The 13,543-nt window shown below is 37.7% G+C and overlaps 1 protein-coding gene across 2 annotated transcripts in view; it reads left to right on the top strand.

Moving 5' to 3' along the window:
• Positions 1–13,543, top strand: part of LOC306880268 (hemicentin-1-like) — a 112,260-nt gene that overhangs the window by 41,628 nt on the left and 57,089 nt on the right. For both annotated transcript variants that reach the window (XM_079433700.1, XM_079433701.1), the window contains exons 11-19: positions 1,796–2,065; positions 8,748–8,889; positions 8,977–9,104; positions 9,297–9,410; positions 9,518–9,676; positions 9,984–10,178; positions 10,610–10,705; positions 12,633–12,760; positions 12,884–13,028. In XM_079433700.1, coding sequence (XP_079289826.1) covers positions 1,796–2,065; positions 8,748–8,889; positions 8,977–9,104; positions 9,297–9,410; positions 9,518–9,676; positions 9,984–10,178; positions 10,610–10,705; positions 12,633–12,760; positions 12,884–13,028 — 1,377 coding nt within the window. The remainder of the gene's footprint in view (positions 1–1,795; positions 2,066–8,747; positions 8,890–8,976; positions 9,105–9,296; positions 9,411–9,517; positions 9,677–9,983; positions 10,179–10,609; positions 10,706–12,632; positions 12,761–12,883; positions 13,029–13,543) is intronic.

Below are 13,543 nucleotides of genomic sequence, written 5' to 3'. Positions count from 1 at the left end.
TTAACAGACATGTGTTGCCCATGAACAATGTTATGCGTGTGAGTGAGTGTGGTTTTAAGTTCAGGAAATTATTATTTTTGCATTTGAGTTTGGTGAAGCTAATGGCACAAAAATGTCACAGTTCAGCCTAAACGTTTGTAGTTGTTTGAATTACAGCAGTAGAAGATTAATACTCTAAAAAATGTCAACCTCTTTCAACTTAAAAACTTAAGCTCAGCTGCTGCCTTAAATTTTTAAGTATAATCAAATTGGATGCATTTAATTTTCACTTAAATATTATTAAACTAATATAATTTGTTAGAAACTAATTAATACATTTAAGTTGATTTTGTATAACTTGACTAAATTCAAGTTAAAAATTTTGATTCAGTGTCTCAAAGTCTATATAGCATGTTTGGGCATCGTAGATGCAAGCAAATTCAACTGTTAAGGACGGTTCACACCGAGGTGATTATTCAGTGCAAAAATTTGGTGCATTACACATTTTAATTTGAATGAATGGCAATTCAGGCTAGCAGAAACATTTGTGAACTGTTAATGTAGTGATTTTTCAAGAGTACAAGAGTTCTAATCTCTTTTCCATCACACTGCAAAGAAAACTGGCCAACCAATAACACCGCTTTTGGTCTTATGCCCAGAGTTGCTGCTCTTACATAACTACGACTCGGTGGCACTCAAGAACAGTCTATTTTGCTAAGCGACAGTCAACTAGTCTTGTATTTGGTGTTGTTAGATAAACACTATGGCGAATACAGAAATCTGAATGGCTGTTTGAAAGCTTGTAAATACTGTTTGACTTCCTTTGTTCTCTGTGACAAGTGGGCATCAGAAACTGAAGGTTGCACAGCGCTTTGTGTTCCAGGGTAAATGGGGTATTTCTGCTTTTCCATAAGTGCCACCTACTGTTAGAGAATGAAGTTGCATAGTCATTCAGTCTGTATGCTATTTTTTTTCTCGCAAAATTTGACCGAATTTTCATGACAAAAATTCACGCAGATATGCTGTTTAAGTAGGCAGCAGTTTTGAGACACGTCTAATATTTTCATGTCACTGCAATTAGATTTTGATATCAGATTTTGTACTTGGAAAACAGAATATAATTTTTATTACCTAACATTTCAATAAGGGAGAAATATTTCAATGTTTGGTTTTGTTGCACAAGGATTGCAAAAATAAACAGGACTGTATCCTCATAGCAGTGTGGTTTTGGAAACCAGACACCACACTGTCCCAAACCGTGCTTACACAAACTTCTTGGACAAATAGCCTCACTTCCTGTCTTCCGGCTCCTCTCTGCTGTCTTGGCTTTATGGTGAGATACAGCATTTAAAAAAAACCCATGGTTACTTTAAAGTCTGGGATTAAGATCCCATTCACCTGGAATGGTCACATTTCACATATAGGTTTATTGTTGACCAAAGGTTTATCCCTGTCCCATTTTCTGAGCTGTTTCCCCGACTGGGCTGTCGCTGGGCCAGTGACATGATTAGCAGGAGTGACAGGAAAAATCTCCTTTATGAAATTTATGTCTTCCTGTATAAATTCCCCACTTATGCTCTAATCCACACATCTGTCAACACCCTCCCTGTTTCCCTTTGCATTTCAGACTCATTGCACAGACCTCATAGATCTGTAGAGTTCATAGACATCCAAAGACCTTATGAGAACTCATAGACAAAAAAACAATTAGTGAAGGTGAACAGATTCAAATCAGGCTGTTGAATTCAGTTGCTCTGGGATAAACAGGTATATAAGCGCACTTTCTTGACTCATTTGTGTCTGTGTATTTCTGCAGAGCCTCCTCCAGGTATCACGGTGTCTTCCAATGTGACAGCGTCTCCCGGTGCAAATGTCATTTTGACGTGTCTAGTTGCCAGCACGGTGCGCTTTAACCTGACTTGGCAGCGAGGGGATGTGGATGCCAGATTGGACCGTCGGATGCGTGTCACCGCCAACCTGTCCTTGGAAATCCAGCGAGTCACTCCTGATGATGTCGGCTGGTACACCTGCATCGCAGCCAATGAGGGTGGAGTGTCTGCTTCTCGTGTTTACCTAAATGTGCAAGGCAAGTGTATCTGTGTGATTTTTAGTGTTGTTGATTAAGCAATAAGCCCCAAAAGACTGATTACAATGGTTTTACCACATTTAAGGTAGAATATGCATATACCAGTTTGACTCATGAATATTTATTAGGTGATAAAATATTTGCTAGGCTTAAGAACAGCTTCTGTTCTTCAGCATTCTGCCAATGCAATTTTATAATAAACATTTTACTGTTTATAATAATTCCAGTTGTTGACCCAAATGTAACAGGTCATGATTTTAATAAACAGTCACATTCCTTGTCCACTAGGTGTGTTTAAACTGCTAAGAGCTCTTTGGACTTTCATTATATGCATAGAAAAAGCCATGGCACAGGGCTCTTGGCAGCTCACTCTCCTGCTCCTCTCTAGCACAAGATCTGTTTTCACTGCAGCCTTACTGTAATATTTAACTGTAATATTTTATAGCACTTGTGAAAGTGATTTATGCTGGGCTTGCTCACTGTTTGCAATCCTGTAGTTTCCATTGAAGCAGGCTCTAAACCCCCCTCTTGCACTGAATTAAGAAGACTTCCTTCGACAGTACACAACCCTGGCAAATCACTTTGCTTTCTCTCATTGGGGAAAATAGAAATTTTGTGCCAAAGAAAAATGACAAATGAGATCACAAATGAAAAGAGAAATGAGTTTTGTAACAGAACAGAACAGAACTGAGGTGTAATGGATTGTTCATGCAAAACATGTTTTTGCATTGCACTGCGCTGCTTTTTAGTTGTTTTTCTAAGGCCCCGTTTACACTAGTGTGTTTTCGTTTACACTACACTACTTTATGAGGTTGAAAACAGAGACCTTTGCAAACACTGCAGACCCCGTTTTAGTTTGAAAACTCTGGGGTTGTGTTTCAGTGTAAACGGACCAAAACTGAGACTTTTGAAAACGATAGCGTGGCTACCCACATTTGCACTGCGTATTCTTGACGACCGTGTAAACAATAACCTCATGCTCATTTTTGTACCCATAGATATTTATGGGTAGATTCCCCATTCCCCGTTCCAGTGTAAACGGGGATCATTTTCATTCTAAAATGCCATTTTAAAATGAAAGCGCTCTAGTGTAAACGGTAGGGATGGGCTACACTTTTATCGTTTAGAAAGTGACCAATAATCTGTGACCAATATTTTATATGTAGATTGATTTCTCCTCTCTAAACTGTTTCTCAAGCACGTTCTCTCATCACCGTTGCGCGTGAATATGACGAATCACAACAACACTATGGACACCTGAGGAAAAACTGGGATTAAAGTCCAAAACCTGACTTGAAATAGCCTAACAAATCAATCAGGGCTAAAGCGGTTATAAACGACATTGTAAATTCACACAATCTAACTAATTTGTGCAAGCTTTTTCTTAAGCAGCCCTTAATGTTGATCATGGATCAAATCGATCCATCATGGCAAACAGTGAATATATTTGTGCTGTTTAATGCATTTGAGACGTTTTGTTTTCCTTAGTGCATAACTGACATGTCACGAGTATATTTTTCATCTGTAAATGTTATGCATTTTATGATAGCAGTAACTGTAAAGGAACTATTGTAATGGGTAAATAAAATGTAAGCTAATAGAGTACTAATTACTAAGCTCAGATGAGTTAATGTGTGTTTCTTATAGCAGTTTTAATTTAGTGATTTTAACTTTTAGTTAAGTGATTAATGCTTTAAAGAGCAATGTTAGATTGTATTGTTCTAATGCTATCTGTTCTAACTATATAAGGTACAGCTGTTGGCTGTTGGCTATGATAGTATGTGAGAGAGTCAGTGGTGATATCATTGCATTCCTATTGGTCAGTGAGCTCAGCTTAGCCTGACAGTTAGCCTGGCCTGGACCAGGTTAGCTTTCCAGCATAAGTAGCCACAGTGACTGAGGTTGATCTTTGTTAAATTTGCTTTATGGAACCAAATCATTTGACAGTGAGTCAGACTAACTGAAATAAACCTGGCCTGTTTGGTAAACTTGTTTTATGAAACAGGCCTCGAGGCTGTTAGAAGTCAGAAGACACAATGTATTAATTTAAATTAATTTATGATTTGCTGTCTGTCGGAACCATTCGTATTTTTTCCATTGCATCGAATCGTATTGTGTTGAATTGAATCGAATCGTAATCGAATCGCACTGCATCGTAATAGGGGTGAATCGTATCGCATCGCTAGCTGCTTCATATGTATCTTCAGTGTATCATCGAGATGCGTATCGCATCGGCCTCGGTTATGGAGCTGCACATCCCTAGTAAACGGGGCCTAAATAAACACACTAGATGGACTTGTTTGACCATTGCACTCGCATCTCACATCTTTTGTAGCATCTCACACGTCTCACACTGTATTTTAAAACGTGTTTTTGACCTTGCCTATTTATTTATTCAACTGCCCTATGTTTTGCATTTTTATAAGAAAAAATCTCATAACACCCAACCAAATATATACTTGAAAAAAGACTTTCAGTTCAGTTTATCTACTAAGAGGTGATGAAGTACTTGTCCTCACTAACCTTTTGTGTTGCATATCGCTTACAGAATCAAGACATGTCTGTTGTTTCTCATATTGAGGCAATTTTTTTTATTAGTCATGCTCTGTTGTAATGAATTAGAAAAAGCTGTTTTGATTTGAAAATATGGAGTTTGGAGGTAATGTTGATGGATAGATGTGACTTGAGATTGTCCTTGATGATGATGAAATATGTCAAGCCCCTGAGGGCCCCAGCAGGGCCAGGCTTGAGTTTTATTAGCAGGAGAGCGGGAGTGACATTAAATGTATAATTTTACCTCATTGTTGAGTGATGAGTCTCTTAGTTTTCCACAACATTCTTTCCCAAGACCTGAGGAACGGGTTTTCCCTGCATCCCACTTTAATTCTTTCTGTCTCTGTGTCTGCCCTGTCTCATTTCTGTCTCTCTTTAGGTTTATTTTCCTGTGTCTGTGTCATTTGTTTTCTGTCTTCTTCTCTTGAAATTCTATATTTATGATTATGATTAAAGTAGCTCTATAAACATTGTAAGAAATGCTTTAACTTTTTACTTCACAAAAGCTTTTATTGCAACACATACATATTTGTATGCATATACACACTATTTTAAAATAATAAAAAAATGAAATGAAATCTACTAAAATTCCCAAACTAAGATTTAAATGAAGTAGCATTTTTATAATTTTAAATGATATATTTTCTACAGTCTATTTTTCTCTCTCATTCTTTCTTTATCAATTTCTGCTTCCTTTTCCCTTACCTTCTATTTTTGTCCTGCTGCAACATTTTAAGCCACTTCAATGTTTTTGAACAGCTGTCACTGTTGTACCGACAAAGTGCATGTATATGTATGTGTGTGTTGTGTGTAATCACCACCTGCTGGGATTCATGTGCTGTCCTAGTCATTATGGGCCCTTTGAAGTGGGACTGCTGACACAGTGATGCCTGGCCAGTCCACAGAGTCATCTGCCCTAATCCTTTACACAACATTACTTTGAGCTGCACTGTCCACACACACTGTTTACAGCGTCAGTGCCTGTCAGATGCACATCTCTGTATTCAGAAGGTTGAGAGACCCAAAGAATTTCTAGATCTTAAGTGAAACGTTTCCTCCAATGACCTTCCTTTTCCTGCAACCGATTAAATAGATTAAAGATTTTATATTTTTTGGAAGTATTTATTTATTTCTTTGTTTATTTACGAAAAACATTTAATGTTACTACAAAAATAAATAGCAACAACTGTTGCAATCTACTGCAATCGCACTAAGCATATTAAGTGTGCAATCTGCATACTAAAAATGTGTCTTCTTAATATTTATACCAGACCTGGGGAAGTAATATTTATACCAGACCTGGGGAAGTCGTGGCCTAATGGTTAGAGAGTCGGACTTGTAATCCGAAGGTTGCGGGTTCGAGTCTCCGGCCAGCAGGAATTGTAGGTGGGGGGAGTGAATGTTCAGCGCTCTCTCCACCCTCAATACCACGACTGAGGTGCCCTTGAGCAAGGCACCGAACCCCCAACTGCTCCCTGGGCGCTGCAGCATAAAATGGCTGCCCACTGCTCCGGGTGTGTGTTCACGGTGTGTGTGTGTGTGTTCACTGCTGTGTGTGTGCACGTTGGATGGGTTAAATGCAGAGCACGAATTCCGAGTATGGGTCACCATACTTGGCTGAATGTCACTTCACTCACACTTCACCTGTAGGCATCCAATTCGCTCAAACTGTAGAGAAATATATTTAACTATTTGTAACTATTTGAATTAGAGTAGCCTCAGGTAAAGAAGCCTAGATGAGGAGGTGTTAGCGAGGTTTAGCGTCAGTGCGTTGTTAAAACCAAGCCTTTAGGCAGACCAAGTCTATTAGAGTACAATTTAGTGAGTAAGACCTGGGATAATTACAGCTTTACTACTAGACACAAAGTGACCTCTCGACTGCAATGCTTTAACCACCTAAGCATGCAACACACAGCGGCTCTCCCATGCACAACAGACTATTTTTGTCTGCCAGGTCTCGTTTTGGGTCCATTTTAATCATGACAAAGTAGGGTTCTGGAAATTACGTCACTCATTCCAGTCAAGCTTTCCATTTGAAATACAGTAGACAACCTGGAAGGCTCTGTTACCATTATGTATGTTAGTCATGTTATTGATACTCAAGCACTTAAGCAGTGACTTGCTCTGTTCTGAAACTTAGTGAGCTGCATACAGAGGCCACATTTTATCTTGTTACAAAAGGTAGGCAACTATGTTATTTGGCCTACTGAGATATCTAATTTTACCTATAAGATACCTTTTATACTAAGGCAGCATTGCATGTATTCTTAATGGAGAAGGCAGTCACAGAGTACACTGTGTCAAGGTCAGTTGAAAAATAAATTTAAGGTGGTGGACAGTGTGAGAGAAATGTTGATTATAAATAAACAATTTTTTAATCAATACTTTTCAGTGTTGAATTAAATGTAAACTACCATTCAAAAGCCCCGTTTTCTATTTTAAAGTTTTAAACTTAATTTTAAATTATTTTAAATGTAATTTATTCCTGTGATGTCAAAGCTGAATTTTTAGCATTGATTAATCTAGTCTTCAGTGTCACATGACTCTTCAGAAATCATTCTAATATGCTGATTTGCTCAAATAACATTTCTTATTATTATCAGTGCTTAAAATAACATTTCTTAAAATGACACAGTGCTCTGTTCATAATGTACATACAATCCCTACATTGCATTCCTATTTATATTCTGTATATACTCTGCTCAATACTGTATATAGCAATTCCACTGTACATTCTGTAAATCATTTACTTCATTTACTCTGCACTTATATGTATATAAAACACTATATTCTTGCACTTCTGGTTAGATGCTAACTGCATTTCATTAGCTCTGTACTTGTACTCTGCATAAATGACAATAAAGTTGAATCTAATCTAAAATAATAGTGCTGCTTTGTGTGGAAAATGTGATGCTCTATTTTTTGTAATGCTTGTTATCATATTGTGGCATTATCTTAGCAACATGCTAACAAACTATTGAAATAAGTTATAAGTCGAGCCTTCTCTCTCTTGGGATGCTGTCTTAGAAAGCAGCTATGTAGGCAGCTTACTTGTTTATGGAACAGAGCTATCATGTGCATTTCCTGTCTCTGGCCATGATGTCACACATCCTGCTCTGCTGGAATATGGGACAGGCTGAGAACAGTGGAGACACACATCAGATTGGCTTCAGCAGTGAGAAAACACTCTCATTCAGCAGGGGCTGCACATCATGAATTGATCAAGAGCATGTCTCGGCTTCAGCAGCTCAGAGAATCTGGAACCAATAATCCCACTTTAGTGTTTCTGTAAAAAGGAAGAAGGAATGATAGGAGAATTGCTGTGAAATGTGGTTGGCTGGGTCTAGAATCATATCATGGGTATAAAGCAGGACAATTTTTTAAGGGGTATTGTGGAGACCACATGTGAACATTAGATGCAGTAATATGTTCTTTATAACCACATCTGTATAGTTAAGATTAATGACTAAATATTTGTTAATGAATGTAATTATATGAGCTATATGTTTGTGAAACTCATCCAACCATTTGATGGTTTAAATATGACTGGGCAGATAAATAATACATTTCCTTTAGTACAGTTCTCATCCTTAAGTAGTGGTTCTCAACTGTTTGGACTCTAAAGACCCTCCATTGTTCACAAAAAAAATTTGAATGCCCTGTGACTTTTCCAGTTTTTATTGATTTATTGGATGGGAATAAAGCTTAAGGATTTTTTTTACAAATATATTTTTCGTTTATACCCGATAAAATATTTTAAATGTAAAAATTTATATTCATTATAAAAACGCCCCTAAAAGTGTATCCATTAACTTTTCCTAACCTAGAAATCATACTTTTAAAATAATGGTAAATAAAAGTTTTCCAAGTCTGTGATAATCATGGTTCTTCAACGATAAAAGAGTAATTAAAATAAGAAATACCTTGTTTTGTCCTATTATATATTAAGCCATCTGGAGGCCCCCTTGGAAGTTTGCTGAGGCCCCAAAGTGGACTGTGGTTCCCTGGTTGAGAATCACTGCTTTAGTCAATTTGAGCTGTGTTTGTTTTGCTGCCACAGTACATTTGCACAGCAGCTGCTAGAGCGTTCTGTTACCAAACATCATGATCGACTCATTTTCTATGCTAGAACCACCAGTGGTGACGGTTGACCCACGAAACCAGACGTTCCGCACAGGTCAAGAAATTTGGATCAGGTGTTCAGCCAAAGGCTACCCCTTACCCATGGTGGTGTGGACACACAATGATATGTTCATTATGGGCTCTAGCAGGTAAAACCCCCCACAAAAAATCTTTCTTTTGAATCTGGTCTTTATGTGTTAACCTTTACTGTAGTCTGTTGTACTCTTTTTACTAAGGCACAGAATGACCCCTGATGGCACATTGGTCATCAGGAACACGGGGCCGAAGGATGCTGGGACATACGGCTGCTTAGCGAGTAATGTGGCAGGAACAGACACTCAAACTGCCATCGTCAGCTACATCGGTCAGTACAGAGAAAAATTGCGTAACACCACTAAATGAAAGCAATAAATCCCAAACCGAAGGTTAAGATGGTGTTTTTACTCAACAAATACTCACAACTATGAATAAGTGAGACATTTGACATATTCATTCCCACCCTGTGGTTATACACTAGTCTTTAATTAAGATTCCTGTGATCTTCTCCCCTCTGTAGAGTCTCCACAGGTGACAGTCCCTCACTCTAACCTGCTGATTGGTTTAGGACAGACGACCATTGTAGAGTGCAGGGTCACAGGAGTTCCACATCCGGACATCCTGTGGTATAAAGGTCAGCTAGTGTATTCCTTAACTTCTGGACCATTTTCTGGAATTTATGCACTGTTTCCATTTAGCTAGACACCATCAGCCCTAATGTACTGTGTGTTTGATCTTCAGGTGACGTGCAGTTGATGCCGTCTGCAGTTTTAAGTATGGACCCTCAGCATGGCACTCTGAGCATTCAGCAGACTCAGGACACAGATGCAGGAGAGTATACGTGCGTGGCGATAAGCTCAGCCGGCTCTGCACAGGGGTACATCACTCTGGACGTGGGCTGTAAGGCTGTTACATATCCCTCATCTGAATTATGGTCCCCTTTCCTCCAAAATCCTCAGATTAAATTGCATAACTATTAATCATTATTTATGTACAGTGTAGTTTATGTATTTTTAATGCATTTCAATGTAGAAGGGACTGTGAAACATTTACCTGAACTTTAGATTCTTTTAGCTTTGGTTGAAGTTGATTTGATTGTATTTTTGTTTAAAAAATAATTAATTTTTTTCTGCTGCCTATTGAAGACCTGTACTTTATGAATAAATTAATCAAACAACTGTTTAGTTTTTTATTGTATATTCCACAGCTGCTCCTCAGTTCACACGAAAGCCTTCAGATCTGTCTGCTGATATCGGCACAAACATCACCTTGCCGTGTCATGCACAAGGCCACCCAAAACCCCAGCTCTCTTGGAGGCGAGAGGACAATGTCCAACTATTCTCTCAGCATCGCGGCCCCAGTACTGTCACTCAAAAAACGAATGGGACCCTTTTCATCACCAGTCAGTGTCTTCCTTTTACTTTCTATGTCTCTAGGCCTGTTTAAAACGCCAGATTTGAATTTCTATCACCAAAAACTGCTATGAATGTTTTTTTAATTTTATTCATTTATTTATTTTTTAATTCAGAGGTTAGGTTATTTATTTATTTATTAAAGAATATATATTTTAAGTTAAATTTAGCATCTGATGCATTAAAAATGTTAAACTGTAAATATATTTTTCTATCATTGCATTTATTTATTTTTAAAATGAATGCCTGAATAAAGAGGTATTTTCAGAGAAATTTAGCATTTGAGGCATTAAAACTATAAATATTTTCCCTTTATTGCATTTATGTGCATTTCTTGTTATTTAGCTTTTTATTTATAAGTATATACAAGTTTCAATGTATTTTACAAGGTTCATGTGCTTTCCTGTCCTTTGCCTTTTAGACCTCTGGGTAGAGGATGAGACCACCTATGTGTGTGAAGCTCAAAACCACTTTGGCAAAATCCAGGCCAAGGTCAAAGTCACTGTTACTGGACTCGGTACGACATCTGAAAAAACTGTTCAGTCATAACTGCAGCATATGTTTCATGTTTATACTGATCCATCTGTCAGCAGGACACTTGAAGGAAGAAGCCGATGTGGAATATTAATTGTTTTGCGCTTCCTTTATCTTAGTCACATGTACATTTTCTCGGCCTGAGGCCCATAAGCTTGAGTTCGCAAGGTGTTCAGAAGCTCAGTTTGAATTTTGAGTCCATATGAATTTATTAGACTCAGGAGTACATGTGTTTCTGGTTAAAAGAGATAGGATGCTAAAATAGAAGCCCACACCAGAGTAAGCTCAAATTCAGTCTCTGTGGCGAGAGATATACCGCACCAGATGTGAGCACTAAAACATGCATAATACATTTCAGTGTGTATACTTTAGTTATTAGATGATATTGATGTATTTGAGGTTGTTTAATTATATTATAGATGTTAGATGAATGCATTTGCATGTGTGCGACGGAGCTCATGCGTGCCTTTAAGAATACAGTGGGAGTGTGTCAGCTTTGCCCTCAAAGAATCAAAGGAATTCAGGCATCCTTTCATACTTTTGTCTTTGATCAAAGAGCTGGAGACCAAGAAGTGGCTCACAGTCCATTTCTAGCATCTGTGAAGTTCTACTCTATGCGTTTTAATCCCACAGGATGACGTCAATCAGTTGAGAACTTACCGCACTGGCCTGCTTGAAACTTCAACATGTGAGCTTGGCAAAAATGACCCTCTTTACATACATCTAAGAAAATGGCTCATTCCAAGGTTTTTGCAGAAACTTTGAAATCATTTAGCCTTAGTTTAGCTAAAATAAGTGAAATGTATGATGTAATTTCCTCTTCTCTCTATATTATCAGACTAAATGCTTGTGTACTTTAGTAGGTTAAATAAATAGCCTAATGTGTATATTTAAAGAGAAGGCAAAAATAAATACATTTTTGATCCATACAGTTTACGCTATGACTCGTATAAATACCAAAAGCTTTAAAGTATAAGTATAATCCCAAAATCCTCATCAAGGGTCAATTGGTTTTGTCATGTTGAAGTACACACTGTGTGTGAGATCCAGTGTAAGCGTATCTCAGTATGTGAGCGAGTGACTGTTTTTGTGGTCCTGTAAAAACAACATAATACCAAGTCGATGCTGAAGGTCACTGATGCGGTCATGCAGTGTGTCTCAGCCATCCCATAATTCTACTCTGCTGAGCCCTAATACCCCATTGACACTTTTTATGTGTATTCCAAGGTATCCATGGAAATTTAACAAGCAAAACATCAGAGGCGCGGCCGGTCTACTGAGTTTTTAGAGTCAGTGTTTCCAGTGGAGACTTAACCATCCTCTGTCTGATTGAATCAGGAGAATGACATCTAAAATGATCAGGATCAGGATTTAAAAATCTCTTGTTTTGAGGATAAAGGTTCATAGGAGGCACCTCAGGTTTTGGTGTGAATGGCTAATTTTTGTCAGCGTGGTGGTACAGTATATGTAATGGGTGGGCTTTTTTAAACTACCATATCTGTCTTTGAGAAACTGCATTCTCATGAAACTACTGTTAAAAGTTTGGAGTTTAAAATGCAATTTATTCTGCAAATCTGAATTTTCAGAAGCCAGTACCCTAGTCTTCAGTGTCACATGATTCTTTAGAGAACATTCTAATATACTGATTTCTTATAATTGTCAATGTTGAAAACATTTTATGAATAGACAGTTCAAAAGAACAGAATTCATTTGAAATAGAAATCTTTTGTATCTTTATAAATGTCTTGCACTTTTGATCAATTTAATGCATGCATGATGAATAAAAGTACTATTTTCTTTGAAAAACAAATCTTACTGACTCCAAACTTTTGATCGGTTGTGTTTTTCTGTAATACTTTAATGAAACTGTATATGTATATCACATCCTAATGTGTGTATTTTGTGTGCAGTGTCTCCTTTGATAGCTCTGAGTCCAAAAGTGGTCAGTGTGATAGAGGACCAGCAGGTCACCCTCCCCTGCGTGTTACTAGCTGGAAACCCCCTTCCTGAGAGACACTGGCTACATGACAATGGCTTAGTGAGTTAACACATGCACACACACAAACACATAGGCCTTGAAGCCTGTGCATCATCTTTAAGTATTTTACACAGTCACAATGATTAAATTTGATTCATATGTATGTGTGTGACCACTTGTCAGGTTACATCAAGTCCATATGTGACTGTGAGACGTGACGGAAGTCTACATATAGAACGGGTCAGTCAGCAGGATGGGGGGCAGTACACCTGTTTGGCCGAAAACGTGGTGGGATCCAGTAACCGCACAACCATACTAAATGTCTATGGTAAGATTTAAAACAAAAACACACAAATACCCTACTGTTCAAAAGTTGTTTTTTGAACTTTTTTATTATTTAATAAACCATCCTGGAAAACTATGTATCAGCTTTGCCATCACAGGAATAAATAACATTTTAACATATATTAAAACAGTTCAATTAAATTGTAAAAATGTTTCTCAGTATTACTGTTTTTACTGTATTTTTGATCAAATCGCCTTGTTGAGCCTTTCAAAACATAAAAAAAACCTTACCAACCCCAACTTTTCTAACATGAACCACCCAAACAAACTGAATCACCAAAATGAATCAACCTTTTAAACAGAAGATAACCATACCTATCCATAACATGTAGGATTATACCTACCAAAATGGACATCCATTTTTTTCTTTAAAAGACAATTCAGAATCAAGTAAAGGATTTATTTTGTGTGGACTAATATGACATAGTCCAGACTCCAGTCCTCTGCTTCCTCCCTTCCATGACTGTATACAATAAGCCTTTATTTCCCTCTTCCCCA

The sequence above is a fragment of the Barbus barbus genome (assembly GCF_936440315.1).
Source record: "Barbus barbus genome assembly, chromosome: 14".
Lineage (NCBI taxonomy): Eukaryota > Metazoa > Chordata > Actinopteri > Cypriniformes > Cyprinidae > Barbus > Barbus barbus.
This window is presented reverse-complemented; position numbering and strand designations above follow the sequence as displayed.